The following is a 26,714-nucleotide window of genomic DNA, read 5'->3' on the forward strand; positions in this document are numbered from 1 at the left end:
GTTATTGTCAGCACTAGAGTGTGATGAGTCTGATTGTTTTGTTATCACATCATAGCATCCAGCATGATAAATACCAGCTATTAAAGAGTGGATGATGTAATGTGATAAGCAGAGGTGTGTAGAACAGAAACTGCTCTGTGGTGTTTGAGTCCTGTTGACTGTAGTTTGTGATGAGTGTTCACTGCCCTCCAGCGGTCACAGTGAGCAACTACAACACAAATAATACAGATATGACTGCATGTTTATCAACGTTATTCCTGCTTGCTATAAATAAAATGTTATTAATAAAGATATTAACATTAATTGTTATTAGTAGTAGCAGTATCTGATTTTGATGAAACAATAGATTCTGCTGCACCACACAATACATTATGAGTTCTTATCTTAGGTGGACAGAATATTAGAAACACTGGTTTGACACTGACCGTTCTTACCTACAAAAGACTTGAGCTTTTTCTGTCCTAATGTAGCAAAATAAAACATATTTAAAAGTCTGCTGCTGCAATTAATTATTTTCTTTCAAAGCTAACTGGTTTTTAGATATTTGGTCTATAGGGTTAGGCTTAGGCTTAGGCTTAGGCTAACCCTAACCCGTTTTGAGTTTTAGTTTATTTTGATATTTATAGTGTATATTTAAGCTCATTAAGTTACGAGTTTATTTGTTTATTTTATTCCACTTGTGTTTTCAACCCCTGTTAAGTCTCTATTGCCCTTCATGTGTTTCATGTCTGTGTGTCTTATGTTGCCAAGTTCATGTTGTCATCTGCATCTCATTATGTTTCCTATTTTATTTTGAAAGAGGTCCCGGTTCCTGTGTTCATTGTGTTTAGTTTTATGTTTCCCCTGTGATGTGGTTAGGTTCATGTGTGTCAGCTGTTTCCCCATGTGTTGCCATTTCCTCCGATTACCTCATGTGTCTATTTAAGTCCTCTGTCTTCTTCAGTGTTGCGTCCTCCCTCATAGCTGTGTGATTCTCCCTGTGTTTTCTTGTATGATTTATTATTAGTTTTCCCAGTTTAGTTTTGTTCTTTGTTTCCCTTCCACGGCAGCAATAAAGCTGTGTTTTTTTTTAGTTTACTTTTCGTCTCTGCCAGTTTGCGTTTGGTTCCTTCTCTTGCCTGCACACAGCCGTTTTGTGACAAAACCGCCCCATGTTGTGTAGCTTTCTGGAATTTATATTTATTGGGCTACATATTTATTTATTATACAGACTATACAGTTTTTATGTTTTATGTAACTAAAGTGTTTAACTATGTGGGCTACAGCAAATAATTACGTTATAGACTATATTTATTTGAAACATGTATACTTACTGTATTTGACTCATTTTAACCATATGTAACACCTGCATATGTGTTAAAAAAATGGCTTTGATTTTGCCACCCCAAATGATTTCCATGCCACCCTAAGAACATTTCCGCCCCTTACCTAACCCTAATGCCGAACGCTAACCTTAACAGGACCATATCATAGGGTTCAGGTTGTGGTTAAGGTTCAGCGTGGCTAAGGTTAGGGCTGCAATAGAAAGCCATGAAGCGAATAAAACGTGAAGCACATAGAAAGCTTCAATTAAGAATCCGGAGCGTCTCATCAGGACGTGGAAGGCTACCTTTCGTGTTACTATGACATGCATCAGGCCATGACAAATTGTCGGTATGTGTCACGGGCACAGGAGGGACTCAGACGCAGACTAGAATCACAGAAATCAGTTAGTTTATTTTCTTCACACCGAGTGCCACTGTGTACAGGTGAAGGAAGGGGATTTGGGGCCTCCAGGGGTCACGAGGGCAGTGAGGGGAAAACACATGCGGGTAATTCACACACAGGACTCCTCCTCCCAGGGATTCCTCTTCGTGCTCACACTGCACCAACACACCACACTCACAACAGATCAGCAGCAGGTCATCGGGCGGGGCATGCAGAGTCTGGCATGAAAAGAGGAGATTGGAATTAGAATAGCGCTTCAAAGAGAAACTTGAAGAAAGCTGATGACTACAGAAAACACTGACGAGGGTTACACAATAATCCAGCAACGAGGCATGCCCAGCAGCTGCCTTAAGTAGTGAGCCCGTGAGAGTGTTGATCACATGATTGTTTGCAGGGGCGGGGGTCACAATGAACTCCACCCTGGTAGAGCACAGGGAACAAGAAGGGACAAAATAAACAAAAACACTTGCAGCCATGCCGAGTCAGCCGACCGGTCCCTGTGCCTGTTGAGAACCTGACTGATGATAACGCTCCGTTTCACCACTATTAGAGGCAGATCCAGAGTTGGCACCAGTGTAAAGGAACTGGACTGGCACCCAGTCAAAGCTGGTGGCCATTTGGCACAGGTCACTTTACAAAGCTGCCCTGTAAAAATGGACAGACAGTGCAGTGAGGATACAACAGGAGTAGTTTGCTCTGTCTTCCATGTTTCAGTTAAATTCCAGGCAGCAGCGTTTTGCACCGGCTAAAGATCAGAAAGGAAGGACTGCCAGCACTAACACACAAAGAGTTACAGTATACTAATCGAGTTGTGTTCAAGGCGTGGATTGCTCTTTTAAAGTTTTTTATTATTATTTTTTTGCCAGCTGTCTCAGCTGAAAAAAACTGGATTCCACCTGCTGATCATCCCATCAACCTAACCAAGGGAAAAAAATGTCAGATTAGCTTGGGTAAAAGACCGAAAGTTGAGGCACACAACGATGGGTGCTGCTGGTAAACTTTCTGGGCTGCCTTTCCTCATAACAGGCATCCCTCAAGATTTTCTCCATTTAAAGCAATGCATTATCAGGGATTGTAACATCTAGTCCTTTTACTGAATCTTATCATCCCAGCAGGGTATCTGATGAGCAGCTGGGTGTAGGTGTTGATCCCCCAGAGCTCAGTCGCTGACAGGTCAGAGTCAGAAAACTCCTCAATAGATTCTCTCTTAGATAGTTTTCTCTCTCTCAGGGTAACACCAGGGCTGTGAGGTGGTGAAATGAGGTTGACTGCAAGTAAAACAGAGTCAGCTTATTAATGTAGAGTAACTTCACTGACATGGTGACTAACATGACAAACAGGTGAGCTCATTAACTTCAGGTGTGCAGAAACAAAGGGCAGGAAGCCAGAAGTGGTCCTGCCCAGCAAGACAATGGCATGGTTAGATGCTCACACACATTCACACAGATACAGAGAGAAAGACTGAAGGGCGGGGAAGCACAGAAGGACCATGACAGTTTCAGGGTTACAGCTCCGAATGCTCCTTTCACCCCTGGGACCACGACACTCTTCATTATAAGAGACTTTATGGTATTAATCTATATGTTTAAGTCATTTTTCACATATAAATGTATTTGATTTATGAATGTTGTCTTTTACCTTGCAATTACTTGTGACCATTAATTCTCTAATGTAGAGTGGCTATCCTCTGGCACCAAGAGGATAAAAATGATTGGCTTAATTTAGACAGAACAGTCTCAGCTTTGGATTCAGACAAACAACAAATGTGTAAATGAAACCTACATCCAAGCACCACATTTGAACTTTTCAGGGGTTCTTTTAGAAACAAAGACTGGACCACTGGGAAGCAAAATGTTTGGTTTATTAAAAATATGTTTCAAATACACTCATGTAGATGAGTCTGAGGGTCAGAGGCCGTCTCACTGCAGAGAGTCTTCAGGCTGAATCCTCAGGTGGTTCCTGTGCTGACAAAGACAGAAAATGTTGGAAACACTCGTGTGGGATTGGACAGGTAAATCATCAGGAGATGAGGCGTGCTTTTTATTAGCCAGCTGGATGGACAGTGCTCCTGGATTGGCTGACTGGTGTGGGGTTTCCCCTCTTCAAGAAGAGATTGGGCTCCAACTTCAGGGGGATCTTGCTTCTCAGCCTCCTTGATAAGGTCTATGCCAGTTTACTGCAGAGGGGAGTCTGTCGTTCATTCAGGTGTCGGATACTGGAGGAACTATGTGGTTTTTCGTCCTGGTTCTGGAAAGCTGGACCTGCTTTTTACCTTTTTAATGATATTTGAGGGTACGTCAGAGTTTGTCCAACCAGTCTACATGTTTGTTGTGAACCAGTAGAAGGCATTCGACCATGAGTCTCAGGTTTTCCTGTCAGGGGTTCTTCAGGATCAGGGCAGGTCTCGCCTGTAGGCCCCTGTGCAACCACAGCAAGTGCTTGGTCCTCATCATCATAGTTTTTATGGACATAGATTTAAGGTGCAGCCAAGGGGAGGACGGTGTCTGGCTCTAACACTGGAGCAGTTTGCAGCCAAGTGTGACACGGCTGGGAGAGAATCAGCACCTCAGAGACCAAATCCAAGGTCCTCAGTTGGAAACGGGTCAACTCCACACTTTGGGTCAGGAACTAATTCCCAAGTGGAGGATTTTAAGTATCTCATGATCTCTTTCATGAGTAAGCGGAGTGGGGATGGATTGGTGTGACATGTGCAATGATGCAGATTTTGTACCGGTCTTTAGTTATCAACCCCTGAGGCAAAGGCTTAGTCACTAAAGAAGTGTAAGAACCATGTGAAGCATGGTCTGTTGTTTCATGTTTTTGGTCTGTGGATTCAAGGCTCTGATACACTGTGCTACAATTCTCTCTCTGCTGTTGGTATTTTACTGTAAATAGGACTTTCTTTCACCATCCACTGTGAAATGCTGTCGTGTTTGAGCCCACCTGGAGTGTTTGTCCTTGTTTTGCCTCCTGAGACACAGTATAGAAATGCCCATCACCTTTTGAGACAGGTGATATTTACTGATTGGGCTCTTATTTTTAAACGAACAAAGCTTGGTGTCTTGATCTTCAGGTGGTGTGCTCATTTGTGCCCCCACCCCTACTGTGATGGCACTCCACCCCCCTTTGCTTTGATTAACAGTCTGGTATTACAGGTACTGTGCTGCAGTGGTTTGTATCATATCTATCTAATAGACTCCAGTTTGTGCATGTAAATGGAGAGTCCTCTTCACACACTGAGGTTAATTATGGAGTTCCACAGGGTTCAGTGCTAGGACCAATTCTGTTTACATTATACATGCTTCCCTTAGGCAGCATCATTAGAAGACATAGCATACATTTACACTGCTATGCAGATGACACCCAGCTCTATCTGTCCATGAAGACAGATGTGGCTGAGGTGTGGCCCCTGGCTCAGCTGCAGGGTGGTGCAGTGAGCTCAAGGGGCGGTGCCAGGGTGGTTGGTGGGACAGGTGTATGGTGTTTCATTTATGAGCTCTCTCTTTCTTTATGATTTAGTGAGGCCGGAGCGGAGTGTTGGAGTGCAGCTGGAAAGCTGCAAGCATGGGTCCCGAACCAAAGTCGAGAAAGAAACTGTCAGTAGTGTGCCCTCATCCACTCTAATCCAGGTGATAACTGAAGGGTGGAGCCTTCAGTTATCAACCCCGAGGCAAAGGCTTAGTCACTAAACAAGTTAAAGAACCATGTGAAGCAAAGCAGATGAGAAACATCCACAACACTATTTCAGTCTCTTAATCACAAAGAGGAGGTCCACCAAATCATCAAGCATTTGAAGCAGACACTGGAAAATCAACCTGCCACTCCACAGACCTGTACATGAAGCAAACTGGTAACAGCTGTTTTATATTAAAGTTTGTGAATTCATACAGACGCTCCCTTACTCTGACTCAGCACAGAGCACCGTGTATCCTAATTTCACAAGAATACATTTGCAGTCTGTCACGTGAGTGTAGTGGGAGCCATCCTGAATGCTACCAGTCACATTAATGTGGCCTCTTTATAATGTCCACTGGCATTTTTAAGTGTGCTACTAAAAAGTAGGAAAAGCATCCATGAAATATGTGAAAAATCACTTTGTGAAAACGATTTTGTTTTTCTGCCAACTTTACTGTTGCTCCCTCGTTCTTCCTGTACAAGCTCATTGTCCTCTCTCTCACCATCCTCCTCACTCAACTTGAATTGGAAATGGTGGAAAATGACAAAAATATAATCTTATAATAATTATAACAAGAGTCAGTGATGGATCAGCAACAGGACACCACACTGCTGTTATGTGAAATCATATTCAGTCAATGTGTTCAAACAGAAGCTTTATCATTTTTGGTGAATGTGACCGCACGTCCACTCTCACCTGTTCCTCTCTGCTGTCTTCATCCTGCTCTCTCCCTCTCTGTCCTCAAAAGTTAAATGTTACAGTAAATAAAAGACAAACTGATCCATATCAGTTTATAGCAATGCTCAAACTGAATGCAGCCTACTACAGGTAACACCATTTGACCTGCTGTGACCTGCTGTGACCTGGATCTGGAGCTGTGCTGTAAACAAACACTGAAGCCCAATTAAACCAGAACAGGAACAAACAGATTTTAGCAAACTAAAATAATAAAGAACATCAGCTGACAGCTCCTGGTATCCCAGCAGACTCGTGGATCAGAAGGCTAAAGGTTGCTTATATTTTCTAATATTCGAGCTGTATTAACAAACGTTTCTGACCCTTCCTGAGTCACAGTAACGTCTCCAGATTATCAGAACAGTTTGAACTTATTCTGTATTCCTGTTAAAGTGTGTTTTAAATCCGAGTCACCGGTTTACGTCATGAAATTGCTGCAGCAATAAAGTCTTTTGTTTTTAGTTTATTAATAACAAACCAGCCTCTGCGTGAGAGGCGGTGACGTCACGACACCAAGAACACTGAACAGTTTTCATTTTATCCTGTAGTGTCGTCAGTGGAAAGCTTCCACACAATAATACTAAAATATTATATTATTACTACTATTAATACTTAACAGTTATTTTGCTCTGATAAACTCGCCTATGACCCTGTGTATCTTCTTCTTCGTGCTCAGTGCTCTGGCTCCGCCCCTTCTATCGTGGGCACGTCCAGGTGTGTTTGTACCTGCGAGGACTGGACGCTGTCAGATATCCCAGAATGCATTTCAAACGGAGGTAAAGCAGTGATGGACGAGAGGGCGTGAAACTGTAAGTCCAGGTTTGAAATGTTCATTTTTCTGTGGAACAAAAAACTTTTTAGCATGTTTTTAGGTTTCACGTCACCACAGCCACGAGCCGCTGCCGACAAACCAGGAAATGAACACTGCGCATGTTTCATTAAAAACAACAAAAACAAACATTTGTTTGCTTGTTGACAACAGACTGCTCGGTTTGTTTTATTAAAAAGAGTTTCCGGTGTAACGATGCTCGTCCCCCGACTGCCTGTTCAGCATCACGGCAGCGGGAATAAAGTTGTTGGGAGATGCTCTTGTTGCCCTCATTGTTCTGCAGTGACGTGATGTGACGATAGTCATCCTACAACCAAAGCAGACACCGGATATTAAACCCACTCAGTGTCTCTACCGCTGACAGAGTGAATCAATTATTTTCAGTTTACTAAACACATCCAAGATTATTTCAGGAGTGTAAACTGGCTGTTTAGTTCTTCTTCAGTTAAGCTTGAAGCTCTTTTATCATAAACGCTGCAGCAGCTGTTTGCTGTTGTGTCACACTCACAAGAAAACAGACGGATTTTAAAGATGAAATATTCACAGTGTTCATTTCCTCTTTAAAAAACCAAAAACAAATGAAGTCACGTCTGTTTCAGCCTCACCAGGCAATCGAACAGCAGTTAATCTGGAATCAGCCAGAAGTTGATCTGTGAGCTAGAAGAAAACAAAGAACAGAGTTTAATCAGACCGGCTACTGTGACGTATTTATTCAGCAGTTTTAGAGGGAACAGGCCTCGTGTGGCCATCAAATTCTGACCCTCTGAAGATGGAGGACGGTGAATAAAAACTGTCTGTGATTCATAAACAGTTGATGCAGAAATGCCTGAAACTAAAGCTGAAAGTCTGATTTTTAATCTCATGTCAGTTATTTGATTTAAAACTCTGTGTCTTTGTATTTTTCCAGAAATTATGGAGCTGAGTACATGTGGTATTTACACCATAACCACATCCTCAACTTTCAACCACATTGGGCGGAGCAAAGCAAATCATGTTGTCATCAGAAAATAGGTTTTAGGCCGTTAACACCTCTTAACATAAATTAAAAAGTTCAGAAAATATGGGACAACAGTGAAAATGAAAAAAGTCTGATGTCTGTCCCTCCCACATAAAGAAATTCATTGTGATCTCAGTTTCAACATCACAAAAGCGTTTTAACAGCGATGTCGACACTTTTTCTATCCACTGTAAATCCTTTTGGGTTGCATCAGGAAGGACAGCTGATAAAAAACCTGCTAAATCAAACGTGGGGAGCTCCTCGCTGTGGCGGCCTTTTCTGAATAAAGAAAGTGACCGAAAGTAGCTAAGATGAAAATGAAGAATTCAAAGTAAATTGTAAGATTATTCAACAGTGTCCTGATCTTTGATATATGCCATTTTTACACTTTTTTCCTCAAGGATGAGCATGGAGTCACGTCCAGGAGAAACTGCTGGAGTTCAAGCAGACCTGGGAAACACTGACTTTGGTGCAGCTGCTGCGAGAATTCAAAGAAGATTAAAGCAAAGGAAGACGCCGCTAAATGTCGCCATCACAGGAGAGTCGGGTTCTGGGAAATCAACTTTTATTAATGCTTTCAGAGGCATCGGTGATGAAGATGAGGGCGCTACACCCACTGGTGTTGTGGAAACCACCTCACAGGTTACACTGTACCCCCATCCAAAGTATCCCACTGTTATCTTGTGGGATCTCCCTGGAATCGGTACTACCAGATTTCCAGCTGATGAGTACCTGAAGCTTGTTGGATTTGAGAAGTTTGACTTCTTCATCATCATCTCAGACACTCGCTTCAGAGAAAATGATGTAAAACTCGCTCAGGAGATTCAGAGGATGAAGAAAAAGTTCTACTTTCTTCGGTCAAAGGTTGACAAAGATATCCGAGCCGAGAAAAGAACCCGGAGAGAGTTCAACGTGGAGAGGACGCTTTCAACCATCAGGAAGAACTGCACCCAAGGTGAGCTTCTTCTTTTCTTTGTTCTTCTCTGTAGATTAGAGTTAATATATTTGTTTCACCCTAAACATCATTTCCATTTAATAATAATAATAATAATAATAATAATAATAATAATAAAAATTTATTTGAAAGACACCCAAGGACACTTGCCACAAAACACATAATAGAACAATAACAACGAAGAAAAATAAGAAAACAAAAGCACAAAGTAACATAATCAAACAATAGGTTCACAGTAAATATGCAGATTTGAACAGATGGTTTTGAGTTGAGTTTTAAACTGGGGGGAGAATCAGTGTTTCTTATATTTGGGGGTAGAGAGCGCCACAGTCTGGGAGCAGAGCAGCTGAAAGCTCTGCTTCCCATGGTGCTGAGGCAGAAAGATGGCACAGCAAGCTGGATAGAAGAAGAAGCTCCAAGTGAGCGGGTGGAAGAGGTGGTGCTTACTGATGTGAGATTTCTTATATCTACTCTCTAGCCTTCGAGCTTTGGTCTTCAATGCTCGGAGGTCAGAGGTGAAGCAGAGCAGAGCGAGCAAAGGAAACAGAGTTTTTACAGGAGACATTGAGTAAACAATAATTATAATACAACAACAGATCATCAGGGGTAGAATAGAGGTCTGGAATCTGAATATTGTCCAATCTGGTAGTGAGAATGTTCATATCAATGGACATTTACAATTTAGTTATATGTATCAGGTGTAGTGATGCAGCGTGAAGGATCACAGTAATAATCACATGATAACTTGCTGCAATGAGATTGCTCTTAACATGGAGCTAACTAAATACAACAATATATAAGCACATATTTTATATGCTGTATGGTTTATTTCTCCCATGTAGACAGTTTAATTACTATAAAAGGAAGATGCAGATGAATAAATCTAATCCTCCCCCTAACACTGACCATGAACACCACAGCTGCTCTGCACCAGTCCACAATAGTGCATCACAGTAAACGTCACCACAGTTCTGCATACACATCACTAAACTGTATTTTCATGCAACCTTTGAGTAACACAGAAATTTTATATTTCAGTTAGTTTTGCGACAGTAAAACTGCAGTATCTGATTTAAAAACACTGGTGACCCTGCAGCCTCTGAGTAGATGCACCTATGGAATAAATGTGAAAGTCCCAGCTGACTTTCTTCTTGTGTTATCATCTTTACAAGAGAAAGGTTGACCTCTGACCTTCAGCTTGAGGTTAAGGTCACTGAGATTTGTACTCGTCTGAGGGTTTTACTAGATGCGTCTATGGCAGGGGTGTCAGACTCCAGGCCTCGAGGGCCTGCGGGTTTTAGATCTCACCCTGGGTCAACACACCTGAATAAAATGATTAGTTCATTAGCAGGCCTCTGGAGAACTTCAAGACATGTTGAGGAGGTCATTTAGCCATTTAAATCAGCTGTGTTGGATCAAGGACACATCTAAAACCTGCAGGACACCGGCCCTCGAGGCCTGGAGTTTGACACATGTGGTCTATGATGTCCATCTGAAAATCCAACGTCACGTCGTTCTCGCTGAGATGAGGACAATCCTCCATCAGCCTTTCACAGCTGAGGGGTGAAAGGATGTGTTGGTGTAAGCAGGCCGTGGCATCAATTACTGAGACAGTTTCTCCAAACATTACCAGAAGTTACACCAGGATGCAGCACACAAAGAAATCCACAGTCAGATGTGTTAGTCTGCATTTCTCATTTAATCTTCACACCGTGTTTCTTCTGTGACGCAGGACTCAGAGATTTGGGCATCGAGTCTCCGCAGGTCTTCCTGGTGTCCAGCTTTGAGCTCCACCTGTACGACTTCCCTCTGTTACATGAGACCTTAGAGAGAGAACTTCCTGAACACCAGAGAGATGTTCTGCTGTTTGGTATATGCAACATCATCAAGAAGAAGAAAGAAGTTTTTCAGGCTGAAATAACACTCTATGCTACTCTGTCTGCAGCTGTACGTACAGCTCCTCTGGGGATTTCTTCTGTTGTTGACAGCACCTTAAAGGCTGCCGTCACAGCTTATGTAACTGGGTTTGGTCTTGACAGCCCATCTCTGAAGAGACTTGCTGCTGTCACAGGTGTCTCCTACACTGATCTGTGCGCTGTCATCAATTCACCGCTGGCCACAAACACCATAACTACAGATCTTATCCTGGATGAGTTGACGACACTTCCAAGCACAGCTAAAATAATGGGAGCAGATAAACTGTTTTATCATTTTACTAAATCACAAATAAAATACAAGTTCAGATAAAAACAGCAGCTGATCAGCTGATTACACACACAATGTGAAAAAGCATCACAGCAATGATTCAGCAGCTCCTCTACGTTATAAACAGGTTTTTGTAAAACAAATCAAATTTATTCTGATCACTGTGAAAGATAAATGTGCAGCTGACTGTGACTCAGTACATATATATTGTTTTGCCTTTGTTAAATATTACAGTGAGAGCGAGAGTGTGGAGCAGACACACAGCAGGGTCAGAGGTCAAATCCAGGACTCTGCATTTAGCCACACATGTGATCACCTGTTGAACCTGTGAGCTAAACTGGTGCCTGGATTCAGTCGTTTAGGAGAATTTACACACAGCACACAGTCACTAAGCTTCATTTGAGTTTTAGTGACCCAGAGCTTTTTCAAACCTTTTCAGCATCTTCAGCGAGCTCACTGAGGATAACATTCAGAACTTTATAAGTTGTGATGAAAGAGAGACCCATGGCTACTGGGATTCCAATAAACGGAATAAATCAGGATGCTTCCTCTGCTGCAATTAATGCAGCTGTGCGTCCCACTTGGGTCATGACCTTCAAGAGGAGCTCTGTAGTTATTTCTGCTGCAGCCAGTGGTGAAATGATGACAGCACACAGATCAGTGTAGGGCACACCTGTTCTGGCAGAAAGTCTCTGCAGAGACGGGACATCGAGACCAAACGCAAAAACATAATGTGTGACGGCACCAACCAGCAAAGCAAGGTCAACAGCAACAGAAAGACCAGGAAGTGGAACAGCTGCTCCAGCTGCAGACAGAGTGGCCAACCAATATAATTGGCGCTTGAAAACTTTGTTCTTCTTCCTGATGATCTCTGGGTTGATGTTGGGCATGACGAACAGCAGAGCATCTCTCTTCTTTGAAGGAAGGTCTCTGTCTAAGGTCTCATGTAAGAGAGAGAAGTCGTACAGGTGGAGCTCAAAGCTGGACACCAGGAACACCTGCGGAGACTTGATGCCTAATCCTCCGAGTCCTGTTTTAATTAATTAATTAATTAATTAAAAATGGAAATTTTAAATTAAAAAGCTGAAAATGTACATTGTGCAAATAGAATGTTAAAGTGCTTCGTGCCATATTAGCACAGCAGTGTACTGACAGAGCAATTCAAGTAGAATAAACAAAAGACAAAGTAATGTAAGCAGCAGTGAAGCAGCATTTTAATGGGTGGCTGTAGCTCAGGTGGTAGAGCTGGTCATCTACTGGTTGGAAGGTTGGTGGTTTGATTCCTGGCTTCCCCTAGTCTGCATGAGATGAGATGTGGACACTGAGATACTTGAAGGACTGCACCCTCTCCACTGGAGCTCCATTGAAGATAAGGGGCTTGTAGACTCGCTGCTGACCCCTCCAGCCCCAGCTCCTTGGTCTTGCAGACATTCAGCTGGAGTGTTTGTCCTTGTTTTGCCTACCTGGTACCCACCCCTGGGCAGGGCCTCCTCCAGTTCCTCACACCTGGAGCCGATTGCAGGCAATCAAGCCAGAGTGATTTAAGCCTCACGCTGACGTTCATGCACCGCCAGTTCATCATCAATGCATGTTGGTAGCCAGCTCTCATGTTTCAAGCTCTCTTTGTTGTTTACTTTTAATTTTACTTTTTTGTGCTACAGTTCCTGGATTCACCTCATCTCAAACCTCTGGCTTATGCTCCTCTCTCTGACTCAGGATACCAAACCATCATTTTGGAAATCACTCTTTTCCTCGCGTGCCTGCCCTCCTGCCACCACACTCCATCAGGAACCTCTCAGGTCAGCCTTCCCACACCACTCAGCTCACCCTGGATTCACATCACCCCTCTCTCACTGCTCTGCGAATAGTTACATAATGTACTTACCAACTTCAGAGCACATTTAAAAACAACAGTTGACCAAAGTGCTTCACAGTCGGTTAAAAACAAGAGAAAACAATAGAGAAACAAATACAGAGAAATTAGAAGACAATGAATTAACGATGTCGTCTCTTAAAGCAGTGAAACCATTAATCAATGATTCCATGAACAGAAATAATTCTACAACAATTTTAATGGATGAAGAAGAATATCAAACAAATGCTGAAAAAATAACTGATGAAAATAATCCTTAATTTCAGGTGAATAACCAACCTTGTTCTATTAGATTTGATTTTAAATATTTAAAACAAAATGTAAAAAAAGATATATTAACATTAATGTTAATATATCAGTCCGGTTCATGTCTGCATTTTTTTTATGCTGTAGTTTTACACCATGACCACTGGAGGGCAGCAAACACAATCTACAGTCAACAGTTTCTGTTCCACACACCTCTGCTTATCACATGACATAAAACACTCTGCATACTTTGTATTTATGACGCTGGAAGCTACAACATGATAACAAAGACTAGTTTAATCACAAAGATTAAATCAAACATAAGTGGAGATGTTTCAGCAGTAACCATCACCTCAGCCGATCTCTACAAAGTGCTGATGTTAGCAATTAACTCAAAGAATTAGAAAAACAAACCAGAGCAATGATTACGCAGCTCTTTTGCATTGTACACAGTTCACATTTGAAAAAATTCCTCTGCTGCAATTAAAGCAACTGTTCCCGCAAGTTGGGCCATCACCCTCAAGAGGAGCCCTGTAGTTATTTCTGCTGCAGCCAGTGGTGAAATGATGACAGCACGTAGATCAGCGTAGGGCACACCTGTTCTGGCAGAAAGTCTCGTCAGAGACGGGACATCGAGACCAAACGCATGAACATAATGTGTGACAGCACCAACCAGCACAGCAGCATCAACAGCAATAGAAAGACCAGGAAGTGGAACAGCTGCTCCAGCTGCAGACAGAGTAGCGTAGTATTTTATTTTGGACTGAAAAGCTTTTTTCTTCTTGATGATGATCTCTGGGTTGATGTTGGGCATGACGAACAGCAGAGTGTCCCTCTTGTTTTTAGGAAGGTCTCTGTCTAAGGTCTGCTGCAAGAGAGAGAAGTCGTACAGGTGGAGCTCAAAGCTGGACACCAGGAAGACCTGCGGAGACTTGATGCCTAATCCTCTGAGTCCTGCGTCACAGACGAAACACATGTTAACATTATATAAATCTATAAAGGATCAGAAACTCACTGTGAACACAGTCGTCTCTGATCTTTGTAAGAGTCTCCTCTTCACTGAAGTCTCTCTTTCTTCTCTCAGCTTGTATATCGTTGTCGATCTTTGAACGAACAAAGTAGAACTTTTTCTTCGTCCTCTGAATCTCCTGAGCCAGTTTCACGTCATTTTCTCTGAAGCGAGTGTCTGAGATGATGATGAAGAAGTCAAACTTCTCAAATCCAACAAGCTTCAGGTACTCATCAGCTGGAAACTTGGTGGTACCGATTCCAGGAAGATCCCATAAAGTATCATTGGGATAGTTTGGATGGGGGTACGGTGTGACCTCCATGGTGGTTTCTGTAACACCAGTAGGAGCAGCTCCCTCATCATCATCGGGCATCCCTCTGAGGGCGTTAACAAAGGTGGATTTACCAGAACCAGATTCCCCTGTGATGGCGATATTTAGTGGAACATTATTTTCTCTTTCTAAATATTGTTGAATCTTTGCAGCTGCTGCAGCAGTGTCGTTGTTTTCCAGGTTTTCTCTCACTCCAGGAATTTCTTCAGGATGTGAATTGTTTGGATCGTCCATGCTGATCCTGAAACAGAAGAAGAAAACCTGAGAAAACTTCACTTTTATCTGTGACAACAGAATTGAAATCACAATATAAAATCAAAGCTGATGTATCAGATTTCACAGAATACTGTAGAAAAATATGTTTGTACTTCTTTTGGGGAAAACTGTCAAACAGTTGAAATTGTCTGTGTAACGGGCCGGAGCAGGACCCAAACACCGACTCAGAAACCCGAGCAATAAACTCAAAAGTGGTTTTATTCAAATAAAGTACAAAATAACTTGACTAACAAAACAAGGGAAATCAAACCTTCAACTCAACAAGGAAATGGAAACACAACCATGAAGGACAAAACACACAGGACAAGGGACTATCAAAATAAAACAGGAAATAAGAAACACTGAGACACGAGCTTGACACGGAGGAGGAAGACTGAACAAGATGGAGGAACAGAACGGGAATGAACAACCTCCCATTAAGTCAATGCACTGATAACCAGAACATAACCTTTCATATGAAGACAATCAAAACTAGAAACCCATAAACATCTCTAAAACTCCAAACCAGTGACCCAGAGACTGACAGAAATACTAAATTCTCATTTTCAGCAGCTACTCATTAAGAAACTCATCAGTGCTGACCTACAGTTACGTGATGTGAAGAGTCTGTTTCAGTTGAACTGAGACCTCTGGACCAGTAAAATCCTGTGTACAGAACAACTGTGTAACTCACAAGAAGGTTAAAAGGCAGCAAAATATCCACCGAGTCCAAAAAGTCTTACGTTAGATAGGTGAACACCCAATCATCCGATATTACAATTTCACAGAAAACATTATAATATAAGCCTGAAACTTCATCTTAAACAAAAAGTACTCACTGCAGCTACTCGCTGGAGTCTTCGTAACGTTAAATATTGAGAGCTGGAGCAGCAACACTGACGTGTGGTTTTCAATATTGGATTTTAACCAATCCAGCCACAGCAGCAGTTTATACTGGCCCATTTATTATACAGGAGTTATACTGGTGTTTATCAGGGGTGGCTCGTTACACAGTGGGAACCAATGAAATCTCTCTTTACTTTCTTTTCCTTTTTAGTCAAACTGATGTGAGATAAAAGGTGATTTCTGACAAGAGGAGGGCTGTGTGATCATAAAGAGCTGCTCATGCTCAGCTTACTCAGCACCATGTTTTTCTCTGTTTGCCTTTGACCTGGTTGTTTTAGCTGTTACACTGTACAGTACACAGCACTGTGTGTATTTAATATTCAGTCACCCATCAGCTACTGACACAATGTAACACTGGTTAGTGCACCTCATGGGGACCATGTTTTTCTGCTTTGTTGTTAATAAATTGGTACATTTTGGTTTGAGTGGCTCTCCCATTATTTTTCATGGCTCTAAAGCCAAACTGTGACATTTCCAACAAATGTTGTCTGAGATGTCACAAATGAGTGCTTGGCTTTAAAACACTAGTTCATATTAATAGGTCCACAATCAAATTCAAATTCAAATTCAAATTTTTTATTTGTCACATACACAGTCATACACAGTATGATATGTAGTGAAATGCTTGGACAACTGCTTGTGACCTAAAGAAAAAAGAAAAGGCTATGAATAAGATAGGAAATAAATAAATAAATATGAAAATAAAAAAGGGTAAATTTAACCAGGAAGGAATAAAATAAAATATAAAAAAAAAATTAAGTTAAGAATGAGATAACTGTACAACACAAATTAGAATGAAGGGTAAATTTAACTGGGAAAGAATAAGATAAAATATATAAATTAAAGTTGAAAATAAGATAACTGTACAACAAAATACAAAGTATAGACATTTATAAGAATGTAAGAGAAATATAAATATATATACACACAATAACAGCAGCTGCAATCCACATTATATAGTGTCTTGTGCAGTGCAAATATGCTTAAAGTGATGAAGTGAAAACAATGTCCAGAATGTCCAGTGTGTGTGTAAGAACCATATGTGTGGGTCAGTACTGTGTGGTGGTGTGATTGAGAGACCGTATCGCCTGCGGGAAGAAGCTCCTCCTCAGTCTCTCTGTGTTGGTCTTCAGGGAGCGGAATCGCTTTCCTGACCTCAACAGAGAGAACAGTCCGTTGTTGGGATGGCTGAGGTCCTTCACGATCTTCCTGGCCTTGGTCCAGCACCGCCTGCTGTAGATTGAGTGCAGGTCAGGGAGCTCTGAGCGGATGGTGCGCTCAGCTGAACGCACAACCCTCTGTAGAGCTCGTCTGTCCTGCATGGTGCTGTTCCCGAACCAGGTTAAGATGTTTCCCGTCAGGATGCTCTCTATGGTGCAGGAGTAAAAGTTCCTGAGCACCTTGGGGGGCAGTTGGAAGTCTCTCAAGCGTCTGAGGTGGTAGAGACGCTGACAGGCCTTTTTCACCACGGTGTTGATGTGACAGGACCATGACAGGTCCTGCGTGATGTGAACTCCGAGGTATTTGAAGCTGTCCACTCTCTCCACTGGGCACTCGTTGATGACGGGGGTCTGGTAGTTCCTCTCCTGCTTAGTGCTGAAGTCCACTATCAACTCCTTTGTCTTACTGACGTTTAGAAGGAGGTTGTTCCTCTGGCACCAGTTCTCCAGATTCCTAATCTCCTTCAGGTAGGGCGTCTCGTTGTTGTCAGAGATCAGGCCCACCACGACGGTGTCGTCAGCAAACTTGATGATGGTGGTGGAGCTGGTAGTGGCCACACAGTCATATGTGTACAAGGAGTACAGCAGGGGGCTCAGAACACACCCCTGGGGGGCTCCAGTGCTGAGAGTGGTGGAGGCTGAGACATGTCCGCCCATCCTTACTGCCTGTGGTCTGCCAGTTAGGAAGTTGGAGATCCACTGACACATAGATGAGCTGAGTCCCAGATGCTCCAGCTTGGTGGTGAGTGTGGAGGGAATTATGGTATTAAATGCAGAGCTGTAGTCTATGAAGAGCATTTTAACATAATTCCCCCTTCTAGTGTCCAAGTGAGTAAGTGATGTGTGGAGGAGATGAGAGATGGCATCGTCTGTGGAACGATTTGGACGGTAAGCGAACTGTAGTGGGTCCAGTGTGTCTGGTAGTGAAGAAATGATGAAGTCTCTGACCAGGCGTTCAAAGCACTTCATCACTACTGAGGTGAGGGCTACAGGGCGATAGTCATTGAGAGAAGCAGGGTGGGGTTTCTTTGGGACAGGAACAATGATGGACTCTTTGAAGCATGTGGGGATCACCGACTGAGATAAAGAGATGTTGAATATCTCAGTGAACACAGGAGCTAGCTGGTATGCGCAGTCTCTGAGGATACGACCTGGGATGCCGTCTGGACCTGCTGCTTTCCTGGTGTTCACTCTCTTGAAGGCTCTCCTTACTTCATGCTCGGAGATGATGAGCACATTTCCGGTGCTGGCAGTATCTTCCTGTCTGCAGCCGTTAGCGCCGCTAGCACTAGCATCGTTGGAGTCCTTAGCTGCAGCCTCGAAGCGAGCATAGAAAGTGTTCAGCTCATCTGCCAGAGTCACGGCCGTGTTCGTCATACCGGTTGTTGGTGCTTTATAATCCGTTATTGTCCTTAGTCCCCGCCACAGGCTCCTAGAGTCACTCTGTTGGAGTTGTGACTCTAGTTTCCTCCCGTAGCGCTGCTTCGCCTCTTTCACCGCCTTCCGCACGTTATATGACGCGGCTTTGTACAGGTCCATGTCCCCCGTCGTGAGTCCCGTGTTGTAGGCAGCTGTGCGGGATCTCAGAGCGTCGCGGATGGTTTTATCCACCCACGGCTTCTGGTTGGGAAACGTTGTGATAGTCTTTGTCTCCACGGTATCATCCGCTAGTTTCCCGATGAATCCCACAACCGCTTCCGTAAACACGTTGACATCATCGTCGGAGCTGTTTCTGAACATGTCCCAGTCTGCGTCGTCGAGTGCGTCCTGTAACGCGGCCACCGATTGATCCGTCCAGCGCGCGACCTTCCTCTGAACCGGAACTTCCCGTTTCAGCCTTTGTTTGTATTTTGGCATGAGGAAGATGGCGGCGTGATCGGATTTGCCAAACGGAGGGCGGGATTGTGCCTTGTAGCCGTCCTTGACCGTAGTGTAGCAGTGGTCCAGTGTCCTTTCACCTCTGGTGGGGCAGGTGATATGTTGATAGAAGTTCGGCGCTGCGCGTTTGAGGTTGGCACTATTAAAGTCTCCCGTTACAATAAGCGCAGCGTCCCGGTGTTGTGTCTGGTGCTGTGTGAGTGCCTCATGCAGCTCGCATAAGGCGGTGACCGTGTCCGCTTGTGGTGGAATATAAACGGCACTTATAATGACCGATGTAAACTCTCGAGGTAGATAAAAAGGACGACACATGATGGACAGTAGTTCCAGATTTGGTGTGCAGGAGCGTGTGAGAGGAACAACGTTCGCACTGTTGCACCAATTGTTGTTCACCATTAAACACACGCCGCCTCCCCTTGACTTCCCCGAGTCCCGTGTCCTGTCCATGCGGTGAACCGAGAAGAACTCGGCCGGCTGGATGGCGTGGTCCGGCACCGCTGGGTTCAGCCATGTCTCGGTGAAGCAGAGGAGATTGCAGTCCCGAATGTCTCTCTGGAACTTTATCCTGGCCCTGAGGTCATCAAGCTTGTTCTCCAGTGACTGGACGTTGGCGAGCAGGATGCTAGGCAGAGGTGTGCGGTGTGCACGAGCTCTCAGCCTGTTCCTGACGCCGGCTCGTTTCCCTCGAGGCCGCTTCGCGTCGCGTCCTTTGTTCCCCCTCAAGATCTCACTCGGCCAGCTCGGATCCGGAGTTAAAAACTTCGAATTGTGAGTACATTGTATACCAATAGAAACAAGAGTGTCACTGTCATACCTAATGTACCCAATGGTGATGATTTTGCCGATTTAGAAACGCTGAAAACTAACTTAAAGAACAAAAACAAAGAAAAGGTGGTCGGAGCAGTCGTGACGGCAGCCGACCTCACCGGCGCCATCTTTGATTCAATCAGGAGAAGAGCCAGGTCCATGACACTCTGTCCTGAGCTGAGTCAGCTGAGTCTTGCCTGTGGAGACTCGGCTGACCCGATCAGACATGCACACTGTTAGACCTCTGCCTTAACACCACATTTTTCAAATACAACGCGGGTTTTTACAGACAACAACATGGCTGTGCTGTGGGCTCCCCGGTGTCACCTATTGTCGCCAACATTGGAGGAAGTGGAAAGAAAGGCTCTTGGCTCTTTTAAAGGGAGAGTACCCGACGACACCTGGGTCTTAATCAAAACACAAGAAGTGGAATCCTTCACTGCGCACATTAACGCTGTGGATAAAAACATCAAGTTCACCAGGAAGACACAAAGGACGACCGTTTGCCGTTCCTGGACTGCGCCGTGTGCATTGAAGGGAATGGAAACCTCAACACTGAAGTTTACTGGAAGTCCACACAGTACCAGTACCTCCTCTTTGACTCAGAGTCTTTTCCGTGTTGTAGTTGTGTCTTATTTTGAAAGAAATATTTCCGCGTTACCATAGCGACCAGAGAGCATTAAGGGGCAGAGAGGAGGACGTTACTCTCAATGTTGTTGGTGCATTCGGGTTTGTTATTATATTTACAAAATACCACAGTTTTTGTTTTGTTGTCTTTATCCACGACAATATTGTCTGACATTAAACACAAAAAAGGTCGGGGACCGCTGATTTAGAGAGTTGAAAAAAATGTTTGGAGAAGTGCAGCTGGATAAAATTTTCAGGGATGGAAATTTGTTGATAGCCGTTAGGACAGAAGAAAGTGTTAAATGTTGAAAGCATCTGTGAGAAGACTGTGGGAGAGAAAAGATGTATTAAAGGATGTATTGATATCAAGCGTATTGATGATGGTGAAGTAAAAAGACTATTAAAAACAATTCATGTTGAGAGGGTTGATAGCTTATTGGTACTCCTGGATTTTCAGGAGGCTGTCCTGCAGGATAAAATCAAAATAGGATGCATAGGATTCCTCTGATGGCGTCTGATGGCGCACAACACACTGCTCAGTAGAACATTTTATACTTTTATTCTCTTACAAAATCACTTCTAGAAGGGAGATGCGTCCTGCATGACACTCTGCCGTGGATCTTGAAATGGTGGTATGTGCTCAACAGTTTTATTACAGGCTGTCCCACTCTAGTCTAAACACCAGTGCTACACAGACATTCAGCAGCCACGTTGCATAGCATACTCAGAGGTTATTCTCTTCTCAGCTCCAGCGAGGCTGTGACCTTGCCCTACTCCCTTCTAGTAAGTTTCCACTGGTAGATGTTTCCTGTTTTCATCTCCTGCAGACAAACATGGGTGTGAGTCTCCAGCTAAAGGACACACAGTCTAAGGCCTTCATTATCAGTGCCGCGTCCATTCAATACTACACTATATAATTATATGACACTTATTAATATAAAGCACAGCATTGAGGCACTTCAGGTATTTTAAGAGGAGGCAAACACTTTTTCACACAGGGCCATGTAGGTTTGGATTTTTCCCCTTAATAACAAACACCTTCATTTAGAAACAGAATTTTGTGTTTGCTTGTGTTCTCTTTGTCTAATACTTAAATTTGTTTGATGATCTGAAACATTAAAGTGTGACAAGCACAAAAAAATAGAAAAACATTTTTTCACTCCACTCTATAGTCCACTGAGTTCTGCTGTGGAAACATGACTTCTTGTAAATCAACTGTTTTCACATATCCTACTGAGGCCCCCATGAAGCTGATTGGTTCATTCGTTATTATCTTGGGTGGAGTTATTTCCTGTGACTAACCACAAAAGCTCAAAGCCAAACTGCGACTGCTCCCATTGTTACTGACTGCAGTGAGCTGCTTTCTTCACTTTCAGCGTCAGCAGGAATCCAGTGTAAGTTCTTTTAATTTATCTCGTGAATTAAGCTAAAGTCACTTTCTTTCTATTTCTATTCTCTCCCCCCTCCCACCACCTAACCCATTTGGTTCTTTTGCCATCAGAATTATTGTCTAAATGCTGAGAAAGATGCCAAACGGGTTTACTTTACCAAGTGGACCATCCTGGCCTTGCCATATTGGTCTATTTGATTGTTTTTATTGTTTATTTTATTTTATTTTATTTTCAGTTGTTACATACGGGACGGACATGACTGGGGGAAAGGAAAGGGAGAAAGAAAGAGAGGGAGGGAAAGAAAAACAGTGGGGAAGAGGAACGGTGAAAAAGGGGGGGGGGGGCAAAAAATCAATATATATATCAATCACCTGTTGGAGCTAAAAAGGGTGTAGTTTGTGCTTTGAGCACCCGTGTGTACACCTGTGAGCATGGACGCGCTTGTTTTTAAAAGGTTCCTTCATGTAACAATCTGTTAGAGGGTGTGGGAGGGGGGGCCACAGCCCCGTCCACCAGGGCTTGAAGCAGGTATGGAGACAGAGTGAGAGAGTCGGAAAGACAGGACACCTGCTCCACCTTTGTCAACAGGCACTCCTGATGTCCTGGTCCAGCCCAACTCCGGCTCTCCTGTCAGTGCAGTTCCCTCTGAGTTGGGAGCAGCTCCTTTTGTTGAACCTGTGTGAAGACAGCAGAGAGTTAGAGGGCGGCGGTCACAGTGTTTGCTTTGCTACTGGTGAAGCTATAGTGCAGTGGGGGAGCCTCCTCCTCGGGGCCGGGACAAGCCGAGATGTGGCATGCGCATATATATATATATATATATATATATATATATATATATTATTCTTTAGTCCAAGATAAAAGTGAAGTTTTCTCCTTTGTTTAAGGATCAGCATGGAGGACAAAGATGACTTATATATGGAAGACATTCCTGGAGTTAAAGAAGCCCTGCAGAACAACGACACTGCTGCAGCAGCTGCAAAGATTCAAGAAAATTTAAAACAACAAAATAATATCCCACTAAATATCGGCATCACAGGAGAATCTGGTTCTGGTAAATCCACCTTTGTTAACGCCTTCAGAGGACTATGTGATGATGATGAGGGAGCTGCTCCTACTGGTGTTACAGAAACCACCTCAAAGGTCACAGCGTACCCCCATCCAAACTATCCCAATGTTATGTTGTGGGATCTTCCTGGGATCGGCACCACCAAGTTTCCAGCTAAGAAGTACCTGAAGCATGTTAAATTTGAGAAGTTTGACTTCTTCATCATCATCTCAGACACTCGCTTCAGAGAAAATGACGTGAAACTGGCTCAGGAGATTCAGAAGAGGAAGAAAAAGTTCTACTTTGTTCGTTCAAAGATCGACAACGATATACAAGCTGAGAGAAGAAAGAGAGACTTCAATGAAGAGAGGACTCTGACAAAGATCAGAGACGACTGTGTTCAAGGTGAGTTCCTGATCACTTACAGCTAAGTTTGATCACTTTATAGATTTATATAATGTTAACATGTGTTTCTTCTGTGAAACAGGACTCAGAGGATTAGGCATCGAGTCTCCACAGGTCTTCCTGGTGTCCAGCGTTAAGCTCCACCTGTATGACTTCTCTCTCTTGCAGCAGACCTTAGAGAGAGACCTTCCTAAAAACAAGAGGGACACTCTGCTGTTCGTCATGCCCAACATCAACCCAGAGATCATCATCAAGAAGAAAAAAACTTTCAAGCGTCAATTATATTTGTTGGCCACTCTGTCTGCAGCTGTAGCAGCTGTTCCAGTTCCTGGTCTTTCTATTGCTGTTGATGCTGCTTTGCTGGTTGGTGCTGTCACACATTATGTTCATGCGTTTGGTCTCGATATCCCGTCTCTGATGAGACTTTCTAACAGAACAGGTGTGTCCTACGCTGATCTACGTGCTGTCATCATTTCACCACTGGCTGCAGTAGAAATAACTGCAGGGCTCCTCATGAAGGTTGTGACCCAAGTGGGACGCACAGCTGCATTAATTGCAGCAGAGGAAGCATCCAGATTTATTCCGTTTATTGGAATCCCATTAGCAATGGGCTTCTCTTTCGCCACAACCTACACAATTCTGAAATCGATCCTCAACGAGCTCGCTGATGATGCTCAGAAGGTGTTTGTCAAGGCTCTGGGTTTGAACACATCAGTGTGAATTTAAAAATTAAAGATGAATGAAACTTAAGAGTACAAATGAAAATAGTTTAAATCATTAAATATAAATATATTGAAACCAAATCATGTTGCAGCTGCATATTTGAGCCATTATCCTACTATAGCTGATAAATGTATCAGAGGCCTCAGTAGGTCTCATTTCTTCTCATCACATCAATACAGGAACAAATGTGATGTTATTATTCAGATAAAACCTGCTAGAAGAGCTACTGATGTTTTTTTAATCCTTTGTCTGACTTGGTGATGTCATCACTTTTTACAGATCAAGTGATGTGATCATCATCGTCCGAATTTCTTTTGTTTGATTTACTTGGTGATTAAACTCTTTTTATTATCATATCGTCGCTTATAGCATAATAAATACTTTTAATCCAGAGTGTTTGATGATGAACAGACGTGTGTAGAGCTGAAACTGCTCTGTGGTGTTTTTGTCCTGTTGACTGTAGATTGTGATGAGAGTTCACTGCCCTCCAGTGGTCACAGTCAGGAACTACCACACAAATAATACAGATATGAATCCAAATGTTCATCAACGTTATTCCTGCTTTTCATTAATAAATTGTTCTTGATAAACATTTTACCATTAATGTCATTATTTAAAAAGTGTTTTAAATTAAAGTTACTTTAAAAAGGAGAGTTAATCAGCTCTCTCAGCGTCTGTGAGTTGGACACAATTAGTGATGTGCGAATCATGAACGAATCGTTCAATACACAAGAATCACTTTGCTGACTCGTGAATCATGATTAACAAGCGCAACTGACTCACTGACTCACTGACTCATCCCTGTTGCTGTTAGCAAACTAATTTCATTAGTAGAAATATATCTAGCTTATAATTAAAACTGTGGGGAAATAAACAACAGTCAATTTCTTAACAAAAACATTTCTGCTCTGGACTGGAAGAAAAAACCCTGAGTAGAAGCTCACATCAAGACAATAGCTCCTCAGTTCATAGTAGCATCGCTCTGCTAACATGCTAACAGCACATTTTAGCAGTGTTGGGGAAGTTACTTTGAAAAAGTAATTAATTATAGTTAATAGTTATTTCTTCAAAAAAGTAAGAGTTTGTAACTGTGTTACAAGATTCTAAAAGTAATTAATTACTTGAAAAGTAACTATTGCGTTACTTTTAAAAAAAGTTTAACCCTCTGGGGTCCAGGGTTTAATTGGCCATTTTTGACTACTTTTGATGTTTCCTCTACATTTCTCCTTTAAAAACTATTTATTTGCCTTGTTTGGTATCATTCTTTTCAGCACAACCTCACGCGTCTGAATTTACAGTTGTGTTTTCATTTTGACAAACTGTATTAACACAATTGATCTAAAATCTGACAAAAAACTTTAAGTCCGAGTAGAAAAAGTTATATTTTTTACTGCAACAACCACAACCATGTTTAATGGATCATACTTCATAACTTTAAATGCAAATATAAATTGACAATTTTAAAATTATATGCACAGGTTTTGCAAACAACATCACAGCCTGATACCTGCAAGTCTGACAGCAGCAGGTGTGTCACTCCTGTTTCTACCTGGAGACAGCAGTTGCCTCATTGTTCTGACACACAACACAAAACTATCCACAACACTACACACTAACTACACAAGACAACACACTAACTACAAAAGACAACACTTCACTCCTAAAACTTCCACCTCTTCCTAAACAACCATGTTGCCATATCATTTTTTTGGTTGACATGGTGCATTTTTCCACCAACAAGAAAGGGCAGGGGTTGTTTTTGCTAAGCAGAGAGTGCTCGCTGCGCTGTCCTTAGACAGTAAACGTGACTAAACTATTGAGGAAAAAACGCAGCGTATATATTGTTTATCATGACTCTGGTTTTACGTGGCTGATCAACACAATTATAAACTGGTATATGTCACCTTGTTGCTTTGTCTTGAAGTGGTCATGTGATTGTTTACCACGACTACTTTATTCTTCCTCAGTCAAACAGCAGCACTCATGCGATTGTTTTGCCCCCTGAGCTCCAGGTTTTGTGCCACAAAATGATCGTCAGGCAGAAAGTGACTGCCACCCGTGGGAGCGCGCAGCTGCTTAAAGCTGTAGCGCCCAGATTACTTACAGCTACTTCCTACTGATATAAGATGCAGTAAGCTGAACACAACTTCAACCGTCTGTTTGTTGTAAAATAGTAACGCGGCCGCACCGCATTTTCTTGCTAGTAACGGTAACGGCGTTGTAACGATAGAAATAGTAATTAGTTATTGTAAGTGTCACAGAAATGGCTTATGTATAAAGAGGTTTAATAGATGGTTCCAGCAGTTAAAATGTTCTTGCTTGTACATTTCTGTGGTCAATGTTGTAAAGGTGTGTTTATCTTGTCACAAAGAACAAGTTTTGTTACACTGCTATTATCGCGAGGTTTGGGCGTGATAGTATAGGCTGTGAGCCCACGTTTAATAATCACGCTAAGGAGTTCAGCGAGCTATCTGCAAAGGCCTGGTTAGTCTACCAGCTGTACAAGGTATTTGTCATTTGCCATAACTGTATTGTAATGTATGGTGTTCTAATTATTTTGTTTTAATTTAGAATGAGCAAGACTGTAAAGGTATTCTTCTAGGACCTCCGAAGTGGCAGGCGGCCACGAGGTAATTTTTTGTTGTTAAAGCACAAGTGTTACTTTTGATAGACTGAAGCGCTTAAAGCCTTTGTGTTTTATGTTTGTAGTTTTCACGGCGTTCAATAAATGCAGCGAAGCGCCCATCTTGAAGAAGCCGTGCCTGTGTTGTCATTTCGGAGTTACAGTTATAGTACTCGTTACTGAAAAAAGTAACGCTGTTATCTCCATCACTGCATTTGAGCTACTCACCCCCTCCCTCCTGGCTCACAGCGTCTTCTTCTTGGTTGGCAAC

At 42.7% G+C, this 26,714-nt stretch overlaps 1 protein-coding gene and 1 pseudogene across 1 annotated transcript; one reads left to right on the forward strand and one right to left on the reverse strand.

The window, feature by feature from the left end:
* The first annotated feature begins 6,817 nt into the window (after positions 1-6,817).
* LOC118455932 (uncharacterized) lies at positions 6,818-24,415 on the forward strand. Its single transcript, XM_087833266.1, has 8 exons — positions 6,818-6,927; positions 8,346-8,899; positions 10,632-11,100; positions 11,790-11,865; positions 12,766-12,903; positions 18,616-18,713; positions 22,532-23,097; positions 23,180-24,415. The coding sequence occupies exons 2-8, from the start codon at positions 8,347-8,349 to the stop codon at positions 23,815-23,817; spliced, it is 2,538 nt and encodes an 845-aa protein (XP_087689392.1). The 5' UTR covers positions 6,818-6,927; position 8,346; the 3' UTR covers positions 23,818-24,415.
* On the reverse strand, positions 11,530-14,797 carry LOC118454902 (interferon-inducible GTPase 5-like; annotated as a pseudogene).
* Positions 24,416-26,714: the final 2,299 nt, after the last annotated feature.

Source organism: Neolamprologus brichardi, chromosome 19, assembly GCF_056152115.1.
Source record: "Neolamprologus brichardi isolate AB-2024 chromosome 19, ASM5615211v1, whole genome shotgun sequence".
Lineage (NCBI taxonomy): Eukaryota > Metazoa > Chordata > Actinopteri > Cichliformes > Cichlidae > Neolamprologus > Neolamprologus brichardi.

What these genes read in the sequence shown, in the direction of transcription:
- LOC118455932 (XM_087833266.1), top strand. Translation starts at nt 8,347, where the DNA reads ATGAGCATGGAGTCACGTCCAGGAGAAACTGCTGGAGTTCAAGCAGAC. An exon ending in CAGGAAGAACTGCACCCAAG is followed by an intron (nt 8,900 to 10,631) that starts GTGAGCTTCTTC and finishes TCTGTGACGCAG; the next exon opens with GACTCAGAGATTTGGGCATC. An exon ending in CAGAGACGACTGTGTTCAAG is followed by an intron (nt 23,098 to 23,179) that starts GTGAGTTCCTGA and finishes TCTGTGAAACAG; the next exon opens with GACTCAGAGGATTAGGCATC.